This window comes from Ptychodera flava, chromosome 1 (genome assembly GCF_041260155.1).
Source record: "Ptychodera flava strain L36383 chromosome 1, AS_Pfla_20210202, whole genome shotgun sequence".
Lineage (NCBI taxonomy): Eukaryota > Metazoa > Hemichordata > Enteropneusta > Ptychoderidae > Ptychodera > Ptychodera flava.
In genome coordinates this window covers 55,363,925-55,389,529 of record NC_091928.1, presented here as the reverse complement: position 1 = coordinate 55,389,529, position 25,605 = coordinate 55,363,925, and the positions used below count along the sequence as shown (strand labels likewise).

The 25,605-nt window shown below is 35.4% G+C and overlaps 2 protein-coding genes across 3 annotated transcripts in view; one reads left to right on the top strand and one right to left on the bottom strand.

Annotated features, from left to right (window-relative positions):
• The window catches only part of LOC139141281 (apoptotic protease-activating factor 1-like), a 32,014-nt gene extending 29,442 nt beyond the window's left edge, over positions 1-2,572 (bottom strand). The window contains exon 1 of one of the 2 annotated variants that reach the window (XM_070710909.1): positions 2,415-2,572. The gene's annotated coding sequence lies outside the window, so the exon portion shown is untranslated. The remainder of the gene's footprint in view (positions 1-2,414) is intronic. The other variant, XM_070710917.1, reaches the window with a different exon arrangement.
• A 183-nt stretch (positions 2,573-2,755) lies between these two features.
• On the top strand, positions 2,756-11,915 carry LOC139141549 (dnaJ homolog subfamily C member 24-like). The gene is made up of 4 exons (XM_070711145.1): positions 2,756-3,048; positions 4,768-4,906; positions 8,135-8,203; positions 8,725-11,915. Exons 1-4 carry the CDS (start codon positions 2,941-2,943, stop codon positions 8,868-8,870), a joined length of 462 nt encoding a protein of 153 aa, XP_070567246.1. The 5' UTR covers positions 2,756-2,940; the 3' UTR covers positions 8,871-11,915.
• Positions 11,916-25,605: the final 13,690 nt, after the last annotated feature.

Here is a 25,605-nt window from a genome sequence, read left to right as displayed (position 1 = left end):
GGTACAATGTCTGCCTAGAAGACAGACGTGACACTGACCCTTTAAACCACTAAACATTGTGTTTTCTAAAGCGTGGTATTGATCTTATTATCCACAGAGGCACATGGAAAAGTTGTAGGGTACCACAGAAAGTTATTGCCACTATGGTACATGTTGTAACTCTTTACTTCTCATAAAACTAATAGAAACCCAGAAACCTATCATTATATTTCCCATTTAGACTTTGAGAGATTATAAATCACATATTGACCTACAGATTTGACAAATATTCAAATAAGGCTACATTGCATGACATCACCACTGAATTAATGTGACTACATGCTTATTGACTTCAATGACACGGCATTGTTATGACTGAACAATGCCGTAACTGTCATTGTATGTAAATAAGCCTTTGGTATTTAAGGAAGTTTCGAATCTTTATCTATTTCGTGTCCTTTGAACTTTCAGCATAACATAACCACTTTTATGGTCAATTTTCTTCACTTGTGCGGGGCAAGCAGAGTCTCTCTCTGCCTCTCTCTCTCTCACATAGTCACCAAATGCCTGAGTTATGTTTCCAATGTAATTATTCACATGGAAAATTTTTGTTGCAAGATTTCATTACATTTTTTTACAACATGAACAAGAATCAACCCTTAACCATATTTACAACTGTGACGAAAATCTCCAAGCCAGTCTATATTTGATTATAGTAATACACTGTCATATTGAAAATTAAGTTTACGAAGTACCTGTATTAAGTCATTGTACACACATAATGATACCATGGTACAAGGACATGGTCACCTAGCTTTATGGAATGACCAATGAGTCATAGAAACAGCATACAGGACTATGTTATAAGTATACAATTTAAGCAATAAAGCACACTCAGCGATGGTATATCACGAGATTTTGACCAGTTCAGGACATATATGCACTCGCTAGGTTTACCGCTCGTGTATATGAAGTGAACTGGTCAAAACCGAGTGGCATACCGTTGCTGGGTGTGATTTATTGCTATTATATCATAACAGTATATTGAAATTCTGGCATGAAACATCAAAAAAGGTTGCTTTTGCCTAGAGTTCGTGTGTATGCCAGCCGTGGTATATCGTGAATACACCACAGTTATTTTAGTGTCTCGACCAATCAGATCACTGTATTTGCACCATCAATATACTGATACAATATAATACAGTATATTGACATGCATGTAGAAATGTTAGAAAATGTCAATTATAATATTGTCATTTTTCTTGACGTAAAAGATTAAAATATGAAAAACCATTGTGAAAAAAATAATTTGATTAGTGGTGTCACTATGATGCTACATGTAGTTAAAGATAAAATTGCATTACCATTTCTTTTTGTCTTAAAGAATGATGGTTAAAATGCTGACGAAGAAGTTGTTCTCTGTGTTTCAGATTATGCGGATAGATATTCTGTTTTTGGTCACGTACCCACTTTTTTTCTAGATTACAATTTTACAGCCATTTGTAAAGAAATGTTTTTTGAAATTTATGCGAAAAGGAAATCACAACGCTTCGGTTAGTGATTCTTAAGTCATAACCAATTTTATCTAAGGTTAACATTTGTCATAATTTCAGCAATTTGAACTACACAAAATCAAATGATGTAGTGTATTTCTAAATGACATAATCCCCAAAATAGTAAGATCGGAACACAAGTCTAATCAAATTCTTGTCAACTCACTGCTGCTGTGTCACTCTTGTAACACATGCAGCCATACAGGTTTTGACAGTGATCGTGTGAAAAGAAAAGGTTGCAAAACATAAACGGAGTGTCCATTGACTTTTTTTTACATAGTTTACATCTATTGACACCCAGATGTCAATACAGCCAAGAGCTGCCCTATATGGCTATTGACACCCCCTCACCGACCCCGACTCGAATCCTTTCAGATTCGAGCAATTTAAGTTACGTCGTGCATTTCTTGTTTCTAACAAGTTGATCTGTCATTTGACCAAATCTATGTACATAAACTATATTTTGAAAGATGGGGATAGAGATGGTAGCTCCAGGGAAAATTGCTTTCGATCGGCAATCCTGCATAATAAATAAGGTAGCGAGGCCAAACGTCATTCAAGGTCACGTTTAGATAGTGTATTTACACAGTGCCATTGATTGACGAACGAGATGTTTGTGTTTACATTGAACTTCGTTAGTCTCGTTGGGTAACAAGGAAACTTGCTGTCACACAAATATGGCTTTGGGTGTCATACGATGAGTTCTGACATTTACCCAGACACGGAAGTGATTCATAAAAAATTCCGAGCACAAGTAATGTAATGACAGGACACAATATACACTGCACTCCACAGTATTACAATCGCGCTGCGCTGCACAGCGACAACGACATCGTGCGACGAGCTTGCGACAAACTGCATGAAAACGACATTTAGTCTTACCTTTCTGCTTGATCCTAGCTTAAGTTTCAAGGCGTTAGTCCAGTCGATATACGACTCCAACTTGCTTCGCTCGAAATAACTTCATTGGGACTGTTGGCCTTCTCCGAAATTCGACATCACCGGAAGTAAACAACCAGTTGATCGCGAGTGAACATGTTAATTTACTTCCGGTTGAAATAAGCAATTTCTCAAGGGCGATGTTTACGTATTATTAAAATTTACCAAAAATCAATATATTTTATAATCTTAAAGTATTTTCAATATTGATAATGTTTCTGAGAGCAAAAAATAAAGGAGTATTTTTGTGAGCGCATGCAGTGACCCATAATTGACCCGGAAGTACACATCGATATTAAAGGCAGTCTTTTTCAAAATGACAGCCGCAGCCTTCGCCTCCGTAATGTGTGTGTCTCGACACTTCTGTGGGACATGATATCAAACATTGCTACTCGAGACGTCTTTAAAACTGGTCGTTCATTATTGAATATTTGTGTTGTTTTAAGCAGCAAACCATGAAAGGACACGAATGGCTTCCAATAGTGACCACCCGGACGAGTACTACACGATTCTTGAATCAAACAGATCCGCTACCTACGCCGAGCTTAAACGACAATATCAAAAGTTGATTATGAAGGTGAGTGCGGCCATATGGAGGCACCTTCTGGTGATATACTAAAATTATGATGAAATCTGCAATTTTATATTTTAGGGGCAGTTTTTGCCATTTTTGGTCAAAAAATTTGTTTCTACTTCTAATAATATTCTTAGGATGTTCTTTGGTTTGGTCTTAAAACTTAATGTGATTTGCTCAAATTATGATGAAATTTTCAATTGTGTATCTTTGCAGCTATTTTTACCATTTTTGGTCAGGCCATCCTGAAATGAGCTATCAAAGATTTCCACCTTCTTCATCAACATCATTGTTACAAATTATTCTCTACATAACACAGCAGTTCAGTTCAGTTCAGTCTGGAAAGTTCAGTTCAGATCAGTCAGTTCATTTCAGTCAGAGCGAGCTCTATCGGCTGTTAGGTTGCTTGTTTCAAGGAACCCTTAAACCATTCTCTTTCAGAATTAAGGAGAAAAATGTATTCACAAAATGACAAACTAGGCCTGAAATTTGTTGACTGTACATTTTGGGGTTTTCTGATAATAGGCCATCCACATACAGGCCCATGGGCAATTATTTAGGGGTGGGCACTTATTTTGGAATTGAGTTTTGCTTGATCTTTACCAGTGACATCTCAATTTGCCTCACAGTAGGTACCGGTCCATGTGCCGGTAGGTAGGTACACAGAAAAACTATAATCATGTCAAGAAATATGCTCCATATTTGAGGGAAAAAGAATGATTGGATTTTAACAAATCAAGATCATTATTCTTTGCTTACTCTGTGGGCTTCAAAAACAAGTCAAGCAGCAGATTAGAAAAATAAAAAATTCCAACTTGATCTGATGGCAAAATATGAACTTGGCGGTACAACAGCCAATATTAATGAGATTGATATAACTTTTATCAAGACCAAAACAAACCCTTGTGCCGACTTTGATTAATATGCATCATTTGAAAGCAAAGAGGTGTTAACCAGGTAACAAGCCCTCAACTGTTATGGATTAAAACTCTTATACAGTGCAAGCCTATTCCTCCATATTGGGCCTGTATTGTAGGGAAACCCTATTTTGTGAGTGATGCATATCATAAGGAAGAAATTAGGGCAGCATTAATAGGTCAGTTATGCAATGCTTTCCTGATGACAACATTTAGTTAATGAAAAAGTGTTATGAAGAACTGGGTTAGTGATCTATTGTCAGATTGTTTCTGATACTTTACAGTACCGTTATAGTACAAATATAACCTTCCCAATTAGTGCTCTTACCCAAGTAGCAATTTGTGTATTATTTTAACTTAGCATTCAGTGGTATCTGTATATTACCAATATACTGATTTGTCACAATAGTGTACTGCTACTTCTACATTGATGTCACTTGACAAATTTGAATGTAGTCAGTGGGCTCAACATGCGGGCATTAGAAAATCCAGTGAATATGACTACATAATTTCACTTTAAAACTTCTTCCGTATATACAGTACACTTAGTGCCAAGTAAGTCTTTGATCTGCTCTCAGTAGGTACCAAAAAATCAAATTAGTATTACCCAAAATTTTTAATTTCTTGGAAAATTTCAGCTTTGTTACCAAATGCCAAAAATATAACCCAACTGAATTTATGTGTTTATTACGGAAGGGTTGTTGTAACATGTTTATTACAGAACGGTTGATGAGAGTGAGGCCAGAAATGGACAACATACCGGTACTTGTTATCACTAACACTATCTTGTCCATGTAAATTTCAGTATCATCCTGACAAGAATACATGCAAAGTGTCATCTGAAGAGCAGGAAAATTCAACTGAACACTTTGTGAAAATTGATAAAGCTTGGAAAGTTCTTGGTGATAGAGATGCAAGAAAAGAATATGATGCAAGACTCTTTGGTAAGGCTTAACACAGTTGCTACAAAATTTGAAAATTTCTAATAAATGTCAAAGATTAATTTGATTCAGACTCAGCCAAGCCAAGCTTTAATAATTGCTAATTTGGAATTGTAGGCCTCTGGAGTAATATTCAAATTTTATTCTGAATTTTATCTTCATAATGTTTTAAACCAATATATAGCTTTAAATTTAACTTTGGAATGCTACATGCATACTGGAATGTTTGTTCAGTGTAAATTATACAAAGGCAATTTAATGGTAAATATGTGTAGGAAACACTGTTTCTTCTATGTCCCAGCTGAACAACAATGTCTGCCTTAGAGATGGGTATGAAATCAAACTGAAAAGTTAAACTTCAATGTGCTTACATCCTTGGGCATGAAAAAAAAAGATTTTTTGTACTTCATATAGAAGAAAACTTGTATGAGTAGTTTCTGTCTCATTATGTTTGTCATTTATTTGAATTATTTTCATTCTAAGTGTTGCCTTGTGGTAGTGTCTGAATGCCCCTTGTGAAAATGTTATATGCAAGAAACATTTTTCAAATGAAAGATTTCTATTAATTTCTGCTGGTAAAATCAGCCACACCTTTTGGACAACTCTGCGTTCCCTGTACATAACAGTGGTGATGTTCTCAAGGTTTCTCTCACAAGGGGGGAATGTTGCCCCTTGCTTGAAAATTTAGGGGATTTAGTTCTGATTGAGGGGGGACTGTAATTAATTATTCAAATTATGCAAATTGAGATTTTCAAGGAATTAGCAAATTAAAGTTACAATAGTGATCAATAATTAAATACAAGACACTCCTTTTTCTCTTTTTTTTCAACCAGCAAATGTTGAATAAATAAATGCCCACACAAATCGCCCACACTTCATTTCAATTGAAACACAGTTTTGTAATCTGGAGGCAGTCTTAAGCTTGTTGATAATCTTTCAGCTGTATCACATCCTGCAGATAGCAAGCCTGTATCACTTTACTGTGGCTACAGATAGTGGATTACATCAACTGTATGATGGTACATCATAGACAGTAATCATGAACTGGAATACTACTATAAATACTCTGTGTAAATCATAATCTCATTGTCACTGAGGAGGGGCGACATGTTGCCCATTGATTGATAAAATAAGGATTTGGGCAATCGTGCATCCCGGAGGAAACTTTTTTTTCTTTTCACATTTATGCATTTAAGTGAGATACAAGATGCAGTTCAATAATGAGGGGACAAATCTGCAAACAATTTCAGTAACCAGTTTTCGCTCACATTTGGTATATGTACCGGGGGTATATATATCAAACAATATACCAAACAGAGCTTATATGGAAAGTTGGTGGCATTGTATGTTTGTACTGGTATGTGCAGATGTACACGTCCACATAAAAAAACTACTAAACCACAGCACCTACCATTGTAGTATTTGTAGTACAGGTGCACCCAGGGGTGGAGATGTGAATTTGTTCAAATGAACATGTCAGTGTTAAAAATATGCAAATGAGGAAAAAAAAGGGAAAGTCCCGCAAATTGCTAAAACTGTGTAAACACAGGCCAGATTTACTTGAAACTTAGTAAACAGCTGCAGGTTTTTTAAGATGACTTCAGTTAAATTTCTTCAAATTGTTGTAAGAGTTTTATAGTTGTAATTTTTGGGCAATTTTTCGTATTTTTGATCAAAAACATCTTCTTTAATGCTTTGAAACTTGGTACATGCATGATCCTAAGGTGGTTGGCATCTGCCAAATTTGTTCAAATTGTGGCAAAATTTTCATATTGTATTTTGGGGACAATTTTTCCCATTTTTGTCAAAAAATCATTGTCTCCCAAAGTTCTTGTTGGATTGCTTTAAAACTTCATATACTTGATCTTAGGGTTGACCTCTGTCAGATTTTGTAAAATTGTGGAGAAATTTTGATATTTGTATTTTTTAGGGAAAGTTTTCACACTTTAGGTCAAACATCATTTTCTGTATTGACCATTCTAATTACTCTGAAACTTGGTATGCATGTGTCTAGGAGCACCTTAGTTGAGTGTATTCAAATTTTGGTGAATTTTAATGTTTTGTATTTTTTTGGACTATTTTTCCAATTTTTGGTCAAAAAATCATTTTCTCCCAAACTTCTTGATGGATTACTATAAAACTTCATATGCTTGCTCTTAGGGTTGACCTCTGTCAGATTATGTAAAATTGTGGAGGAATGTTGATATTTGTCTTTTTTAGAAAAATTTTTGACATTTTAGGTCAGAAATATTTCTCTGTATTGACTATTCTGATTGCCTTGAAACTTGGTATGCATGTATCTAGAGGCAACCTTAGTTGAGTGTATTCAAATTTTGACGAAATTTTCATATTTTGTATTTTTTGAACAATTTTTTCCCATTTTTGGTCAAAAAGTTATTTTCTCTGAAAATTTGCTGGTCCGATTGCTTGGAAAGTTGGTTTTGATGTTCCAAGGTGTAAATTTTGTTGAGTATGTTCATTTTGTTACAAAACATGCAATACTGGTTTTGTATATTTGTGACAATTTTTGCTGTACCAGGTATTTGGTCAAAAATATGCCAAATATCTCACTCATTCTTGAATTCTGGTTGAATTGCAAAAACTTGAGAACAGCAGCACACTACATCTTTGTATTTGGTGTATAGGTGCATGCTAAACTGTAAATGGGAATTAGTTAGAATAAAGTTATTAAATATTACTGGCAAAAAGTATTCTAAATATACCGGTAATTGATCTGCAAAAGTGTCAACTCTTTACAATGTCAGTAATGTTGAGTCAGAATTTTTCATGTTTGTGTTTCACACAAACATAACCAAAGACATCCAAACAAATAATAAGTTGTGTTTTCTTAAATATTTCTGCTTGATGAATCACTAAATGTTGTTTACATTAATTGATGTACCGGGTAGTTAATATATCGTACACATATAGTTATTTATCATAAGAGGACATCTTTACCTTGGTATGGTAGCTTGTATCACAAATTTTGATGTACCAGGCTGCATGGTGTTGTACCATGTGTGTCCATTGCAACAGTTGAGCCTTGGCATTTGATGAACTGGGCATCAAAATTTGTTCAAATGCACTTGACATTTTGATTATTACAAGCTAAGACCCATAGAAGCTATAATATGTTGGATGTACACTCACTCTGGCATGCCACATCAAACCAAATGTGAGCCAAGTTACATTGATGCTTTTTTATTTTCCTTTTACTGGTATACTTTTCAGAAATGGAGATGAGCCAAAAGTTGCCTGTCAATTCAGAAGTTGATCTAGATGATATGGAGCATGATGAAGGTAATGAACGGTGACTCTGAATTCAATATTCCTTCCCTGTTACTAATCCCTGTTGTATACAGATTTACATACGGTATACAAGATGCGTGAATACAGGAAATATACAAATATTTCAATACTATTTTGACTTCACAAGACTTCAAGAGAGTGATATTATCTAGTAGAAAGGTTCTTTTGTAAATATTTATACTATAATCATGTACAGGCTCAGTTGTCAAGCTCAACATGCTTTGCTGAGTGGAACAACAAACAGTAGTAAGCCTTTAAAACAAAAACAGGGAAATATCATCAAAAGTTACTGCAATTATGGCCCTCTAGGGAAATTTGATCACCTGTGATCACTGTATTCCTGTAGTAGACAGTCACTGATTTTCACACGGGTGGCCATGCAAAACAAAACTGAGTGGGTCGTCAGTACTGATACTAACATTCTTTGAGTAAACATGGCAGATAAGTCTTTATTATCATGAATACATGCACACTTTCAATAACTTAGTAACTTTAATCATTTCTCTTCCTAGTTACTGGTTGCTATAGTTACCAATGTCGTTGCGGTGGAGAATTTGTAATCGGGGATGAAGATATGACAGAGGGTGTGGAAGTGGTCAGCTGTAATGTATGCACACTCTGCATAAGTGTGTTGTATCAACTAGAAGATGAAAGTTAACATATTGAAAAGAAAATGGAACCAACAGACAAAAAAAAAATAGGATGATGTGTCTATCAGCGTTGTCATAACTTACAGAGACACGGACAGGCTCTTACTTTCCAGTGAACTGTGAAGGTATCATTGAATGAATCATAGCATTTCATCTTTGAGCCTACTTGACTCTTTGAGGAAGTCTCATCACCCTCATCAAATGAAGAAAGTGTAGCTACAGGAAATGTGTTCGTCAAATATTGCTACTTCTCCAGGAAAAATACATATCAGCCATTTTTTGTCTTGTTCTTAGCAGGGACAAGTACAAATAATAGTAAGACTGTTGGTGTTCTGAAAAGAGGCTTCAATTTCCTATCTTCAAAAAACACTTCTTGCGTCAAAGACATTAGGCAAATTGAAAACTCAATCACAGGTTTCCCATTGATACCAGTCTTAAAATTAGGAGTAATCAATTCCACTTTGTACCCCGAAGGCTTTAATTTTGAGATCTGCAAAAATACATGTCATCTGCTTTTTCATTTTCTGTTTGCTTCGTATCCAGTTAATACATACAGATGTACGGTACTATGCAGACGTTTAAAACTTGTTGCAATTCCCTTCATGCATTATGATTATTTGCCTGTAGGTGCTTTATCTACAGGTCGATTTCATTGAAAGCATATTTCTTAGTATGTCTTGCCTTATTTCTTCAAAACATACAAACTGGAGCCCAATAGTAGTATATGTTGAACCAACAGGTTGTTGATAATCAAGCCAATAAAACTGAATGGCTGCAAACCCTATTTTTCGTAAAGTGAGATTTGCTGATGAACTCAGCTTTCTCAATCTCACAACCTATAATAAATTATGTGGTATTACTGGCAAGATGCTTGATAGTAGGCAATATGCAAAAAGAACATGACATTGATACATAGCTGTTTGATGTCATTTATGGGACTGAGAAAACTGCAATATTGCATTTTATCAATTTCAGGTCAATCCTTGCGTTTTTTTCTTTTCTTTGATGGTTTCAACAGAAGGTAAACATTCTTGCAATTGTTGTGACACTTTAATATCTATCCAGCCATAGATATGCAAAAGACCTCTGATGAGTAATTAATTAAAACCCTCCAGTCTATTTCTGGTAACGAAGGTTACACAAATACAATTTCCTTAGTGCACAGTCAGAGATCAGCTAATTAATAACGTTTGCTAGTTCAGAAATTGGTTTTGATGTGTAGGGAGAAAGAATCATTAGAATGATTAGACTTATCTCACTCTCAGGCTCAAAGTGCTGACATATAAGAGTTTATGACTTGAATTTTGACAACTGCAAAGACTTGTGCTGCCCAGAGGGTAGGGGTAATTTTGAAGGATTTTCAATGGAAGAGACATTATTCAGCTCCCATTTGCTACATGGGCATGGCAAATTATGTATATGCTATTAAAAGAATGTTTACGTTTATTTTATGCATGTAAGTGTATTTGTTTGCCCAAGCAATGTACAAAATAATGACCAATACTTTTACCATGTTTTTCAGTGTGTACCGGTAGATACATCAAAGGTTTAAGTGAGGATTTTTGTTGAAATGAATCTGTGACTTCCGATTTGTGTCTGGCTTTTAATTTAAACTTGTCACAAATCGAAATCTTTAAAGGTTACTTGATAGTCAGCTTTGTAAATTGACTTTTAGATTCCTGAAGATGACCACATTCAAGTGTCTTCAAATAATGCATCTATAAATATGGTTAGTTTTCAATCGGATTCGAACCCACAACATATATTTTTGGTCAATTTTCCCATCACGTTTGGTGAAAGATATTGCCTCAGAAAGTGCTGCACACTTTAAAAATTATGATGTAGATGACCAGTGATTGATGACATTGATGTGTCAAAGTATTTATGAAATTTTAATTCTACGTATTTTTGGCCAGTTACCCTACTTTTTTTGAAGACATCCTGTTCTCTGTAAAAGGTAGACTTTTTGCTTTCAAATGTCGTGTTTAAGTTCCTAGAGGTGACCTGCATGTTTATTCAATATAACTTGTATCTGCAAATGCTTTCAGTGACTTTTCACAGTTTTGTGAAAAGACAAATTCTCAGAGATATATGACAACTAACAACCTTAAGAGTACATGCTTGATTAATGGTAGTGGTGTATAAATGTATTGTTTGCTAGTAGAGCTGGACAAGCCAATTCTAATAGCCTTCAAATGTCTTATGTAAAACCTATATCAATTCTGATCAAAGGGAGCACAGTGTCATTTATTCGATTTTCAGAGGATCAGGAAATTTGATTTCTCAGATAAAATATCATTAACAAAGTGAGGAAACAAAAACACCTTTCAACTAATGAGAAACCACACCCAGGTTTCGAATCATAACTTTTGACGCACTATATATCCGCTACGTTTCACCGTATGTCTTTCCCACACAAGCAAACCACAATAATACACATTAAATTTTCTCTACACATATCCAAAATGAAACACACACTTTTGCGGCTCAAACGTTAGGATACCGAGGAGGGAGCCCGTATCTCATTTTGACAATGGAGTGATATTACCCAAGTGAAGAGTTTCATTGCAGATATGCATGCCATAATCTTATGGCAAATATCTTGGCATTTTGTTTCGTAGGTAGAACGCAATCTTATTAAAGCTTTAAAATACTTTATGGAAAGTAAAGCTGTTTCCCCTGTTTCTCAATCGTGAATTAAATAATGTTCTGTCTTGATTCCATCTCCACATCAAGGGGCAAGTACAAGTAGCTGCAACTTTTGATTATTGCTTCACCACTTTTGTTTTGTATGCTAATAGCTAGTTCTTGTTGTACTCGCTGCTTGTATGCACACTTTGCATCAATGACTTTTATCAACTAGAAAATGAAAGCTGACTTGTTAGAAAGAAAATGGAACCCTCTGACAAGAAAAAAGGGACATGATGTGTCTATCAGCGTTGTCATAACTTACAGAGTCACTGGCAGACTAACTTGGCAACAAACTGTGAAGGTGTCAGTTTAAGGATCCCTTTTCTCTGTAAAATATGAATAATGACAATAAAATGAGAAAATAAGGTGTCATTAAATGTATTGTAGCATTACACTTTCCAACTTATTGGTACTGTGCACTATAACGTTATTTCATCACCTTCATAAAAACAAAAACATGAGAAAAAAGGTGGCAAATAAAGAAAGTCTTGTAGCTACAGCCATTTTAGCTCACATTTGGTATAGTATATATACCAAAGAGAGCTTATATGGTAGGTCGGCGCCATCTGTATGTATGTATGTACCGGTCCAAATCAAAAACTCCTAAACCACAGCACCTACAGTCTTAGTGTACAGGTGCAACCGGTGGTGCAGATGTGAATTTGTTCAAATGAACATGTCAGTGTCAAAAATATGCAAATGAGATTAAAAAAAAGGAAAAATCCTGCAAATTGCTAAAACTCTGTAACCACAGGTCAGTTTTAGTTGAAACTTGGTACACATATTCTTTGTGGTGACTTTTGTTACATTTGTTCAAATTGTGGTGAAACTTTGATAACTGTATTTTTGGGGCAATTTTTCCTGCTTTTGGTCAAAATATCTTCTCTGAAAGCACTTATTCAAATGCCTTGGAACTTGGTATACATGATCCTAGAGAGTTGGCCACTGTCAGTTTTGAACAAATTGTGGTGAAATTTTCATATTTGTATTTTTGTGGCAATTTTTCCAATTTTTGGTCAAAAAATCATTTTCTCCCGAAGTATTTGTTGGAGTGCTTTGAAAATTCATACTCTTGATCCTAGGGTTGTCTTCTGTCAGATGTGTGAAAATTGTGGTTAAAAAATATTTTATTTGTGTTTTTTTTTTGCATTTTTTGGTCAAAACATTTTCTCTCAATTAACTATTCAGATTGCATTGAAACTTGGCATGCATGTACCTTGAGGCATACTTAGTTGATTGTCGTCGAATTGTGGTGAAATTTTTGTATTTGCATTTTGAGGCAATTTTCTCCCTTTTTGGTCAAAAAAGCATTTTCTTTGAAATCGCTTGTCTGATTGCTTTGAAAATTGCTATGCATGTTCCCAGGGGTAAACTTAGTTAAGTATAATCACTCTGGCTGCCAAATCGAAATAAATGTGGGCCCACTGTCCATGATGGTATTTTTCCTCTTGTGCTCAGAAGGGATAAAGTACAATAAATCGTAAAACACGTGGTGCCATGTTGGTGTTGTGGAAAGGGGCCTCAATTCTCTTTCTTCATAAAATCAATTCCTGCATTAAAGAAAGTTGTTAGGTAAATTGAAAACCCTATCACAGGTTTCCTATTGAAAACATAAAGTAAGGAGCAGTCAATTCTGCAATGTGCTCCTGAGACTTTTGTTTTATATCTAAAAAAAATATTTCTGCTCTCCTTTGACATTTTCTGTGTGCTATTTGTCTGGATTGCACATGCTCATGTTGATTCAGCCGTTTTTAAAATTGTTGCCGTTCCCTGCATGCAGTAGGAGTATTTGCCATTAGATGCTTTTTCTACATGTGAATTTCATTGATTTCTGTTTGTTATATATCCATTGCCTGTTATTCCTCGAAACATGAACAATAGATGAATTAGTTGAACGGCCAGGCTGTTGATAGTTGAATCTATAAATTTGGATGGCAGACAAGCCCACGTTTTTGTTAAGGTAGAATTGCTGATGAAATGACCTTTCTCAGTCTCACAACCTACAAGGAATTATAAGGTGTTATTGGCAAGACACTTGATAGTACATGACACTGATACATAGCTGTTCGATGGCAGAAAACTGCAATATTGCATTTTATCAAAAGCAAAGGTAAATACTTGCGTGTATCTTTTCTTTCATGGTTTCAACAGAAGCAAAAAATTCTTGCAACTGTATTGACACTTTGAAATCCATCCAGCTCTAGATATGCAAAAGACCTCTAATGAGTCATTCATTAAAATCCTACAGGCTATTTCCGGTAAGAAAAGTTGTACAAATACAATTTCCTTAATACACAGTAGGAAATCCGTCGATAAAGAACATTTGCTCGTACAGAAATTGCTTTGGTGTGTAGTGTAGGTGAGAAAGACTCATTAAAGGACTGATCTCGTATAAGCTCAAAGTGCTGACATTCATATACGATTTTTTTTTACTTCCATTTTTCAGCTTCTGTTGCTATATGGGTATGGCACTTAGAGCATAACACATGTGCTGTTAAAATGTATTTGCTTGTACTTTATGTATGGAAGTTTTTCTGTTATTTCAGCAGCTATACATTCGACTTGTTAGCTACTATAGACTACAGTCTAGAGAAGCTATTGGGATGGGTATCTGTCCGGCGTCCGGCCGTCAACACAAACGTAAATACAATCTAATTTTATGCCAGCATTCGATCTTGAAAGGGTTCATAGCCGTGGAAGGTTCTGATAAAGGCATCCTGGTAATTAGTGACATAGCGAATAGAACCTTGGTTGACAACACCCAAAAATACCAGCTTTTGTATGTAGATGTAGATTGGCAGCGTCTGTGATCACCGAGGTTAAAAAGGACCTCCATGCTGTGTTTCAGTGAGCTGCCAGCTTTTAGCTCCGCTGTCAGCGACGCGGAGCTTATCAAATAGGTTGATTTTCCGTCGTCGTCGTCGTCCGTCGTCGTCCGTCAACAATTGCCTTCTCCTCTGAAACCGCAAGTCCAATTGCTTTGAAATTTTATATGCAGTTCACTTAAGGTGACCTCACTTCAGTTTGTTCAAATCGTGGTGAAATTTGCATATTTGTATTTTTGGGGCATTTTTTGGTGTTTTTGGTAAAAAAATCTTCTACTCTGAAACCGCTTGTCCGATTGCTTTGAAATTTGATATGCAGTTTGCTTAGGGTGACTTCAGTCAGATTTGTTCAAATCGTGGCGAAATTTGCATATTTGTATTTTTAAGGCAATTTTTGTCATTTCTGGTAAAAAAATCTTTAAAAATCTTCTTCTTCAAAACTGCCAGTCAGATAGCTTTGATATTTGGTACATAGGTCCCTAGGGATGATCTATTTCAGATTTGTTCAAATTGTGCAGAAATATGCAAATTTGCTTTTTTAAGGCAATTTTTGCCATTTTTGCTCAAAAAATTTATTTCTCAAAAAGTACTGGTCTGATAGTTTTGAAATTTGGTATACAGGTTTCTATCGATGAACTAAGTAATATGTATTGAATTTCTGATGAAATCTGTAATTTTGTATTTTGGGGCAATTTTTGCCATTTTTGGTCAAAAAATGTGTATTTCCATAACTACTCATCCGATAGCTTTGAAATTTGGTATACAGGTTCCTACAGATTAACTAAATGATAGTTATTGAAATTATGATGAAATCTACAATTTTGTAATTTTGGGGCAATTTTTACCATTTTTGGTCAAAAATGTGTATTTCCAAAACTACTCATCCGATAGCTTTGAAATTTGGTGTACAGGTTCCTACAGATGAACTTAATGATAATTATTGAAATTATGATGAAATCTGCAATTTTGTAATTTTGGGGCAATTTTTGCCATTTTTGGTCAAAACATGTGTTTCTCAAAAAGTACTGGTCTGATAGCTTTGAAATTTGGTATACAGGTTTCTACAGATGAGCTAAGTAATATATATTGAATTTCTGATGAAATCTGTAATTTTGTATTTTTGGGGCAATTTTTGCCATTTTTGGTCAAAAAATGTGTATATTCAAAACTACTCATCTGATAGCTTTGAAATTTGGTATACAGGTTTCCATAGATGAACTAAATGATATTTATTGAAATAATGATGAAATCTGCAATTTTGAATTTTTGGGGCAATTTTTCCTATTTTTGGTCAAAAAATGCGTTTCTCAAAAGTACTTGTCTAACAAGCTTTGAAATTTGGTATACAGGTTTCTATAGATGAACTAATTTGATCTTTCGAAATTATGATAAAATCTGAAATTTTTACTTTTGGGGGCAATTGTTGCCATTTTTGGTCAAAAAATTTATTCTCAAAAACTACTCATCAGATAGCTTTGGTTGACTTGTTCTTAGGGATGATCCTATGTGATACATTCAAAGTATGATGAAATCTTCAATTGCGTATTTTTACAGCTTATTTTAGCCACTTTTTTCTGGCCACTGCATCGAGCTATCAAAGATTTCCACCCTTCTTCATCAACATGTGTAAAAAATAGTTATTCTCTACATAAACACAGCGGAGCTATATCAGCCGCTAGGTCGCTTGTTTGAACTTCACGCACCTTGAAAACCGATTAACACCACTTAACTACGAGCGTCTCTTTGACAGAAGTTTGCCTTCGCAACATTTCTACAACATTTCCATTTGACCGTTTGTTAATGTTGAGTCATTTGGCAGAAATCAACCAATCGACAGTCAGTGGCAAAAAAGTCAAAGGAGAGACTTTGAGAAAAATTGAAGATTAAGACAGTCATCTGAGCCTCTGTTCTCGTCGAAGGGTGTCCAAAAGGATTACGTGTCATGGGTATCATTAAAATACAAGTGCACATCGGGCAACATATCTTCGAGCATCTTTTTAGCTCCGCTGTCAGCGACGCGGAGCTTATCAAATAGGTTGATTATCCGGCGGCGGCGTCCGTCGTCGTCCGTCAACAATTGCCTTCTCCTCTGAAACCACAAGTCCAATTGCTTTGAAATTTTATATGCAGTTCACTTGGGGTGACCTCACTTCAGTTTGTTCAAATCATGGTGAAATTTGCATATTTGTATTTTTGGGGCATTTTTTGGTGTTTTTGGTAAAAAAATCTTCTTCTCTGAAACCGCTCGTCCGATTGCTTTGAAATTTGATATGCAGTTTGCTTAGGGTGACTTCAGTCAGATTTGTTAAAATGGTTGTGAAATTTGCATATTTGTATTTTTAAGGCAATTTTTGTCATTTTTGGTAAAAAAATCTTTAAAAATCTTCTTCTTCAAAACTACTGGTCAGATAGCTTTTATATTTAATACATATGTCCCTAGGGATGATCTATTTCAGATTTTTTCAAATTGTGCATAAATATGCAAATTTGCATTTTTAAGGCAATTTTTGCCATTTTTGGTCAAAAAATGTATTTCTCAAAAAGTACTGGTCTGATAGTTTTGAAATTTGGTATACAGGTTTCTATAGATGAACTAAGTAATATATATTGAATTTCTGATGAAATCTATAATTTTGTATTTTTGGGGCAATTTTTGCCATTTTTGGTAAAAAATGTGTATTTCCAAAACTACTCATCTGATAGCTTTGAAATTTGGTATAAAGGTTCCTACAGATGAACTAAATGATATTTATTGAAATAATGATGAAATCTGCAATTTTATAATTTTGGGGCAATTTTTGCCATTTTTGGTCAAAAAATGTGTATTTCCAAAACTACTTATCTGATAGCTTTGAAATTTGGTATACAGGTTTCCACAGATGAACTAAATGATATTTATTGAAATAATGATGACATCTGCAATTTTGAATTTTAGGGCAATTTTTCTCATTTTTGGTCTAAAAATGCGTTTCTCAAAAAGTACTGGTCTAACAGCTTTGAAATTTGGTATACAGGTTACTATATATGAACTAAGTGTGATATTTTGAAATTATGATGAAATCTGCAATTTTTATTTTTGGGGGCAATTGTTGCCATTTTTGGTCAGAATATTTTATTCTCAAAAAACTACTCATCAGATAGCTTTGGTTGACATGTTCTTAGGGATGATCGGATGTGATATATTCAAAATCTTCAATTTTGTATTTTTGCAGCTTATTTTAGCCACTTTTTCTGGCCATGCATTGAGTTATCAAAGATTTCCACCTTCTTCATCAACATGTGTCAAAAAAGTTATTCTGTACATAAACACAGCGGAGCTATATCGGCCACTAGATCGAGCATCTTTTTTAAACATTTTAGTGTGTCATATGAGCTAGTTCTCGAAATAAATTATTATTAGTTTTATTTATGGTGTAGTTTGTAACACTCGATATATGCTGCTCCTTGTGTTCCGTACGAACCTGAAATTGGATCATCAAAAATTTCACAAGTCTTGCATCGTAGTGCCGCTAATACTTATAGGTTGCCATCTTTTGGAAGCAGCCACCCCTATGAGATAAACGGTACGATCGACCTTTCTATGCCTGATCGCTACGCACACACGATGATCTTGACGTACGCAGTGATATCGGTAGGAATGGGGTTTTCACAGCGGATGTTGTCAAAGTGCATGCGACAATACTGTAGTCTTGTTCTCACTGTGAGTTCTTTGGCGTTGTCTGCGTTGACGCTTTGCAAATACAGGGGATTAGCCCGAGGAAAATGTGTGCGTCCACACGCTGAAGTTCAGGTCTTTGTTTTGAATGTGATGCTGCGGCTCAGCTTAATCGCATGTCAATCAAGACTTAACTGTTGTATAAATAAAAACGCAAAATCGTGCATCTGTTTTCTTGTAAATTGTTATCGCAAAATTTCAGTCAGAAACAGAAAATTCAAGACTAAGATATTCTTCACACTTGGAGATCAATATTACAGGAATACTTTTCAGGGAAAAACGAATTAACGTGTTTTCGACACAAAATACAGCTATAAAGGTGGAAAGCTACCTTAATGATAGTAGCGTGTTAATGTATTGTTTGCCAGTAGAGCAGCAGCAACCACTTGTCAGGTAGCCTCCATATATCTTCTGACAAACCTACATCAATTCTGATCAAATGGAGCCTAGTGCCATTTATTTGATTTTGTAGAAGATCAGGAAGACTGAGAAACCACACTTGGATTTCGAAACACAAGCAAGAGAGGACCGTGGTATTAACTTTTGCCCCACTATATGTCCAGCTACATCTGTCCATCCAGCTTTCCAACACAAACAAAGCACCAATATTACACTAAACATTCTCTTCACATATCTCTGATATCTGAAATGAAACAAACACTATTACATCACAAACTTTTTTCATAGTGAGGTGGGCAGGCTATTTTACATTTTTTACATTCACATGATTTCAAGTGAGTGATAATATCATAGTAGAGAGGTTCTTTTGAAAATATGTATACCATAATCGCATACTCATTTCGTTACAAAAGCGTAAATTTACCTACTTCAAATTTAATTAAAGTGCAGCTATTTTTTCTGTTTCCAAGCATCTAGTAAATAATGTGCTGTCTTGATTCCATCCCAACATTAAAGGACATTAAAGGACGAATAGCAGCGACTTTTGATGATTGCTTCACCATTTTTATTTTGTATGTCAAATTAAAGTTCTTGCTGTACTCACTGTTTGTCAATGCACTGTCGACATGTTAGTGTGTAAATTTGAATTCTCGTCCAGACCAGAATTCAATTGTCAACCATAACCATGCATTCTCACATGTAACAGCTGAGTTGGCAAGCTCAACACTGTATCTCAGCATGTGGTGTGGAAGGGAACAAGAAACTGCAGTTAGTACGAAAAACAAAATGTGAAAACATCGTCAAAGTCACTGTTAGGAATTCGTCATTATTTACGGCCTTAGGGGTCGGAGGAATATGAGGGGGTCACTCAAAAATTGAAAAACTTCGAGAGGGGTTGCTCAAAATATGGAGAGGAAGAAGAGGGGTAACTCAAGTTTTGGTGCGAAATAAATTGAAATCCCTCTCAGATTGCACCATTGCACACATCCATTTCTCAAAATTTCCCATGCAAAACAAGGGGACACCTCCTTCGACACTTCCCCCTCAGCCTTTTGCGTGTTCTCCAAATTCTGCCCAGACAGATATCCTAAACTAGTGAAAACCCTGTCATGATACCCATCTAAATTAAACAATACTACATTGTTGGATACTGGTTATAGCGTGAGCTTTTATATCTGTATTTCATTGTCACTTTGAACGTGTTGAATTTCATTTTGTTGGTTTCACCTTTTTTAATCGGCATGAGATAACCGATGATAATCTAGCAGGGTGCATCAGGATTTGAAAGGTCTTTACCACTGCTGTATGTTTGTAATTTTACAAATCCACATATTGGTATTTAACTTTGTTAAGTGGAGGGGGTCAGTCAAAATTTCTGAGTTAGAGAGAAGGTTACTCAAATTTATCATGGTTGGCAGGGAGGTTACTCGAAATTTCGGAGTTTCCGATGAAATTCTTCCGACCCCCTCCAGGCCGTAAATAATGAAGGCGCCCTTATTACGGCCGTTTTAAGAAGTAACAATTGGAGAAATTTGATCATCTGTGTCCAAAGTATACCCGTAAAAGATAGTCACTGATTTTCACATTTGTAGCCATGCAAAAACAAAAAACAAACTGAGTTGGCCACCAATACTGAATAGTGTTACTGATAAACATAACAGACATGTATGTATTATTATGGACATATAAATACTTTCAACAACCCATTAACTTTTATCATCTCTCTTCCCAGTAACTTGTCGCTATAGTTACCAATGTCGTTGCGGTGGAGAATTTGTAATCAGTGAGGAAGATATGACAGAGGGCGTGGAAGTGGTCAGCTGTAATGTATGCACACTTTGCATCAGTGTGTTGTATCAACTAGAAGATGAAAGTTGACATATTGAAAAGAAAATGGAACCAACAGACAAAATAAAGTAGCATGATGTGTCTATCAGCATTGTCATATCTTACAGATACACCGACAGTCTTTTACTTTCCAGTGAACTGTGAAGATACCATTGAATGAATCATATAGCATTTCATCTTCGAACCTACTTGACACTTTGAGGTAGTTTCATCACCCTCATCAAGCAGAAACATGAGACAAAAAGGTGGCAAATGAAGAAAGTAATATAGCTACTAGAAATGAAATAGTCAAGTATAGTTATCTCTCAAAGCATGGCAACAATTTTTCCTCTTGTACTCCAAGGGGAACAAGTAGAATTAATAGAAAAGCAGGCGGTGCCCTGTTGGTGTTTTGTAAAGTGGCCTCGATGCAGGCTCTTTCTTCAAGAAATCTCTTCTTGAACTAAAGGAATTGGGCAAAATTGAAAACCCCATCACAGATTTTTTCCATCGATACCAGTCTTACAATTAAAAGCAGTCAATTCTGCGATGTACACCTAAGGCTTTTATTTGTTATCTCCAAAAATTATGATTGCTCTCCGTTGAAATTTTCTGCCTGCTGTTTGTCCGTAGTGTACATGCATTTACATGAACATTTTTGTATTTGGTGTATAGCTGCATGCTAAACTTAAATGTGAACTTTTTTGAATGAAATTATCAAAAAATTGACAAAAAGTATGCTTATTAAAAAAATGAGTAAGAAAAGTGTAGGCATTGAGAAAATGTCAGTAACTTTGAGTCCGAATTTTACATATCGGTGATATTTTTTACAGAAACACGACCAAAGACATCAAAGCCAATACTAAGTGGTTTTCTTAAATATTACTGCTTGATGAAGTACCTAATAGTATTTTCATTAATCCCACGTAATACTATCTTAAGAGGACATCTTTACCTTGGTACGGTTAGATTGTATCACTTATTTTGATGTACCAGGCTGCATGCATGGTGTTGTATGTGTGTGTTTGTCCATTGCAACAGTTGTCAACTATTATATACTTGCCTTGGTATTTGATGTATTATGCATCAAAATGTGTTCAAATGTACTTGACATTATGATTATAACAAGCTAAGGCCCATAGAAGCAATTAAATGTCGTATGTACATTCAATCTGGCCTGCTACATGGAACTAAATGTGAGTCAAGTGTCATTGACGCTATGTTTATATTTGTGTTACTAAATAAAAGTGAGCTACCGTTATAGGAATGTCAGCTGCCTTTCATGTAGGGAAATTTCTTGTTTTACAACCATAAAATTTGCTGAATCCTAGTACGAATCTGAATCCATTTTTGTTAGAGCCGTTACACTTACAGATATTAACAGCTCTGTATGTCCCTTTGTGTCCAGTACTTTCAAATCTAGTCATGTTTTACTTTTATGCTTGTAAAGCTGAGCTTCATACATCGTCAGGGTCAACAATATGGAAAATTTCCAATACCTTAAGACATATGTGTTCAATGTGAGGGACTTCTACATCTGTCCACTAATATCCATCTTTATTACAAACCAACAGTCAAACTTCTTATAACCACATTGAAACCATTGATCACATACCAAACTATATGTCAGACATCAACTATTTCTTCACATACATATCCATACAACATTTTCTCCACCATTTTCCGGTTATCTGTTGACCAAGATCACTTCAGTGTCATCGGTTTCAAAATCGATTAGCAAAGTGGGGACTATCTCATTTACAATGACTTGTTATACATGTGGGCTTCATTGCAAGCATTTCAACTGACGCTAAATAGTTGTACCAGTTGCAACAACAGGCTGTTGATCGTTGAATCAGTGAATTGAATGGCAGACAACGTCACTTTTTTGTATAGTGAGCATTGCTGATAAACTCGACGTTCTCCATCTCACAATCTGTAACATATGTGTTGCTACTGGCAAAAAGCTTCATAGAAGGCCATGTGCAAAACAGCATAACATTGATAACTACAGTCACTGTGCCTCTTCGATATCATTGATAGGACTGAGAAAACCGAAATATTGCATGCATTTAAACAAAAGAAAATGTATGATGATGAAGAAATGATAAAATGATGAAAGTTAATTGGTATACATACATGTATTTGCAAAAGAACTACTCTGCTAGGATAATATAACTCTCTTGAAGTCATGTGAAAGTATAAAAATAGTGAAATCTATCAGGTCATTACTTACATAAAAAATCCTTTGATTAGTAATGACGTCCTTCATTCTATTTCCGCTAAGAAAGGTTGCACAAATACAATTTCCTTACTGCAAAATAAGAGATCAGTTGATAAAGAAGGTTTACTGGTTCAGACATTGGATTTGATGTGCAGAAGGTGAGAAAAAATCATTGAAAGACTAATTATACTTTTGCTCAGAGTGCTGACATCGTCATAGCAGAGTTTATGACCTAGATTTTGATCATTGCAAGTAATTTGTGCTGCCCTGAGGGAAGGTCTTTGAAGGATTTTCTCTTGAAAGAGATAGTTTCAGCTCAAATTTGCTATATGGGTATGGCAACAGCATAATGCAAAGGCTATTATAACATAGAATTTTTACCTGTATTTTAATTTTTATGCCTATAAATATATTTCTGTTTGTCCAGCCAATGTAAAACAATTCAGTCGCTGTACATGCACATTGCTTTTAGTGTGCAGATACACAAAGGATTTAAGTGAACTTTCTTGTTGAAATGAATCAGTGACTTTCAATTTCTTTCTTTGTTCTCATTACAACTGGTTACAAATCTTTAAAGGCAACTGGAAAGGCAGCTCTGTTAATTGACTACATTCCACGTGTCTTCAAATAACGCTTAATTTTGCATACATAATTCTTTTAGGTCAATATTCCCATTACCTTTGCTTAAAGACACTTCCTTTAACACTACTTGTCACACTTTTAAAATTATGATATAGATGACCAGGAATCGTTGACGTCGATTTGTTTATGTTTATGGTAATGTTCATGAAATATCGAATATATATTTTTGGCCAATTTCCCTACTTTTCTGTCAAAACATCCTGTTCTCTGCAACAGCTGGACGTTCATCTTTCAAATTTTGTGTTTATTTTCCTGGGGTGATTTTTCAATAAAACTTCCATATGTAAAAAATACTTGCGGGCAATTTTTAAATTTTATTACAAATATCAATTCTCTGAAACATGATGATTAACAACATTAAACAGTTAATTTGTTGATGTCCGATGATGAAAGAGTATATGCTTGATTTAATGATAGTGGCATGTTAATGTATCGTTTGCCAGTTGAGCAGGAGAAACCACTTGTCCGATAACCAAAACTAAGTGACAAAGGACCATGCTATTAACTTTTGCCCCATTATATGTCCGTCTAGGTCTGGCCGTCTAGCTTTCCAACACAAACAAAACACAAATACAACATATTAATCATTGTCTACAAATATCTGAAATGAAGCAAACAATATTACATTACAAGCCTTTGGATAGTGAGGTGGGGAGCCTCTTTCACATTTTTATACGTTAACAAGATTTCAAGAGAGTAATATTATCCCAGTAGAGAGATTCTTTTTCATATTTGTATACCTTAATCTCACGGTAAATATCTTGTCAATTTGTTTTGTTGGCAGGACAAAATCTTACAAAAGCATTAATTTAAAAGCTTGAAAAGGGTAGCTTTTCTATGTTTCTCAACCATGCATTAAATAACGTGCTTTCTTTATTTCATCTCCACATAAAAGGGAGTGTGGCTGTAACTTTTGATGATTGCTTCACCTGTTTGTTTTGTATGTGAAATGAAAGTTTCATTTTCTGCTCACCGATTCTCAGCATATTGTTTTCATGTTACATGTAGTGTTAGCGTTTACATTTGAATTTTTGCCCACACAAGAATTGGATTGTAAAAAATAACAATGCATTCTCACATGTGAGTTGATAAGCTTTACACTGTGTATCTCAACATGGTTTGTGGAGTGTAAAAAGAAACTGCAGTTAGCATTAAAAACAAAAAAGTGAAAAGTTACTGCTATTATGGCCCTCTAGAGAAATTTGATCAGCTGTGACCACTGTCTTCCAGAAGTAGACACCGTCTATGGTGTCCAATCCATGCCAAAATTACTACTTTGATTTTACAACACAACATGCTATTTCACAACTCAACATGCTATTTGACAACACATCATGCACTTCCAAATCCTATTTTACAACTCAACATGCTCTTCCCAATTTCATTTGACAACACATCATGGACTTCCAAATCCTATTTACAACTCAACATGCTCTTCCAATTTCATTTGACAATTCAACATGCTATTTCACAACTCAACATGCTATTTGACAACACATCATGGACTTCCAAATCCTATTTTACAACTCAACATGCTCTTCCCAATTTCATTTGACAACACATCATGGACTTCCAAATCCTATTTTACAACTCAACATGCTCTTCCCAATTTCATTTGACAACACATCATGGACTTCCAAATCCTATTTTACAACTCAACATGCTCTTCCCAATTTCATTTGACAACTCAACATGCTATTTGACAACACATCATGGACTTCCAAATCCTATTTCACAATTCAACATCCCATTTTAAAGCTAGCTCTGGGGAGCAGGGCAGTGTTACTGGCTATCGAACAAGATTCAAAATGGCGGACGCGAAATGGTCCCTCGCACAGAGAGAGAAATGCGAACTTTGCACAAGTCTAAAAACGCAGCTTAGTACATTGTGTATCTAAACAAAATGAGCGTGCTCGAAAACTAGGATCGATCACGATTATAAATTAAAAATTGGCTGTTTTTGGAAAAGAAACTGCGCGCTGCAATCAGCAGTTTTGTCTATTGTGCACCGTGCGTGGGAGGCTTATCGTGAAAGACCGAGATTTACTATATGGCGCATCTGATACGGATATGGTCCCATCACATAGAGAGATGAAATAGGCTTTGTCTAAGTTCAAAAGCACAGCTTAGCTCATCGTGCATCTAGACAAGTTGAGCGTGCTCAAAATAGGCGATCGATCACGATTTTGGGTGAAAAAAACCGATTGTTTTCGGTGGAGAAACTGCGCGTTGCAACCAGTGGTTGGTTTTGCCTATGGCGGTCAGCAGGGCTGTGGTGGGAGGCCTTTAGCCGGCAAGGGGTGGACCATTGGGGAGTGGAAAATTTTCGAAAAAAAAAATTCCCCACAAATTTCAATAAAAATAATCAGCCAAAGAAACTTGAGAAAAACAGATGACGCACTTAGGTAAAAGGAAAAAAA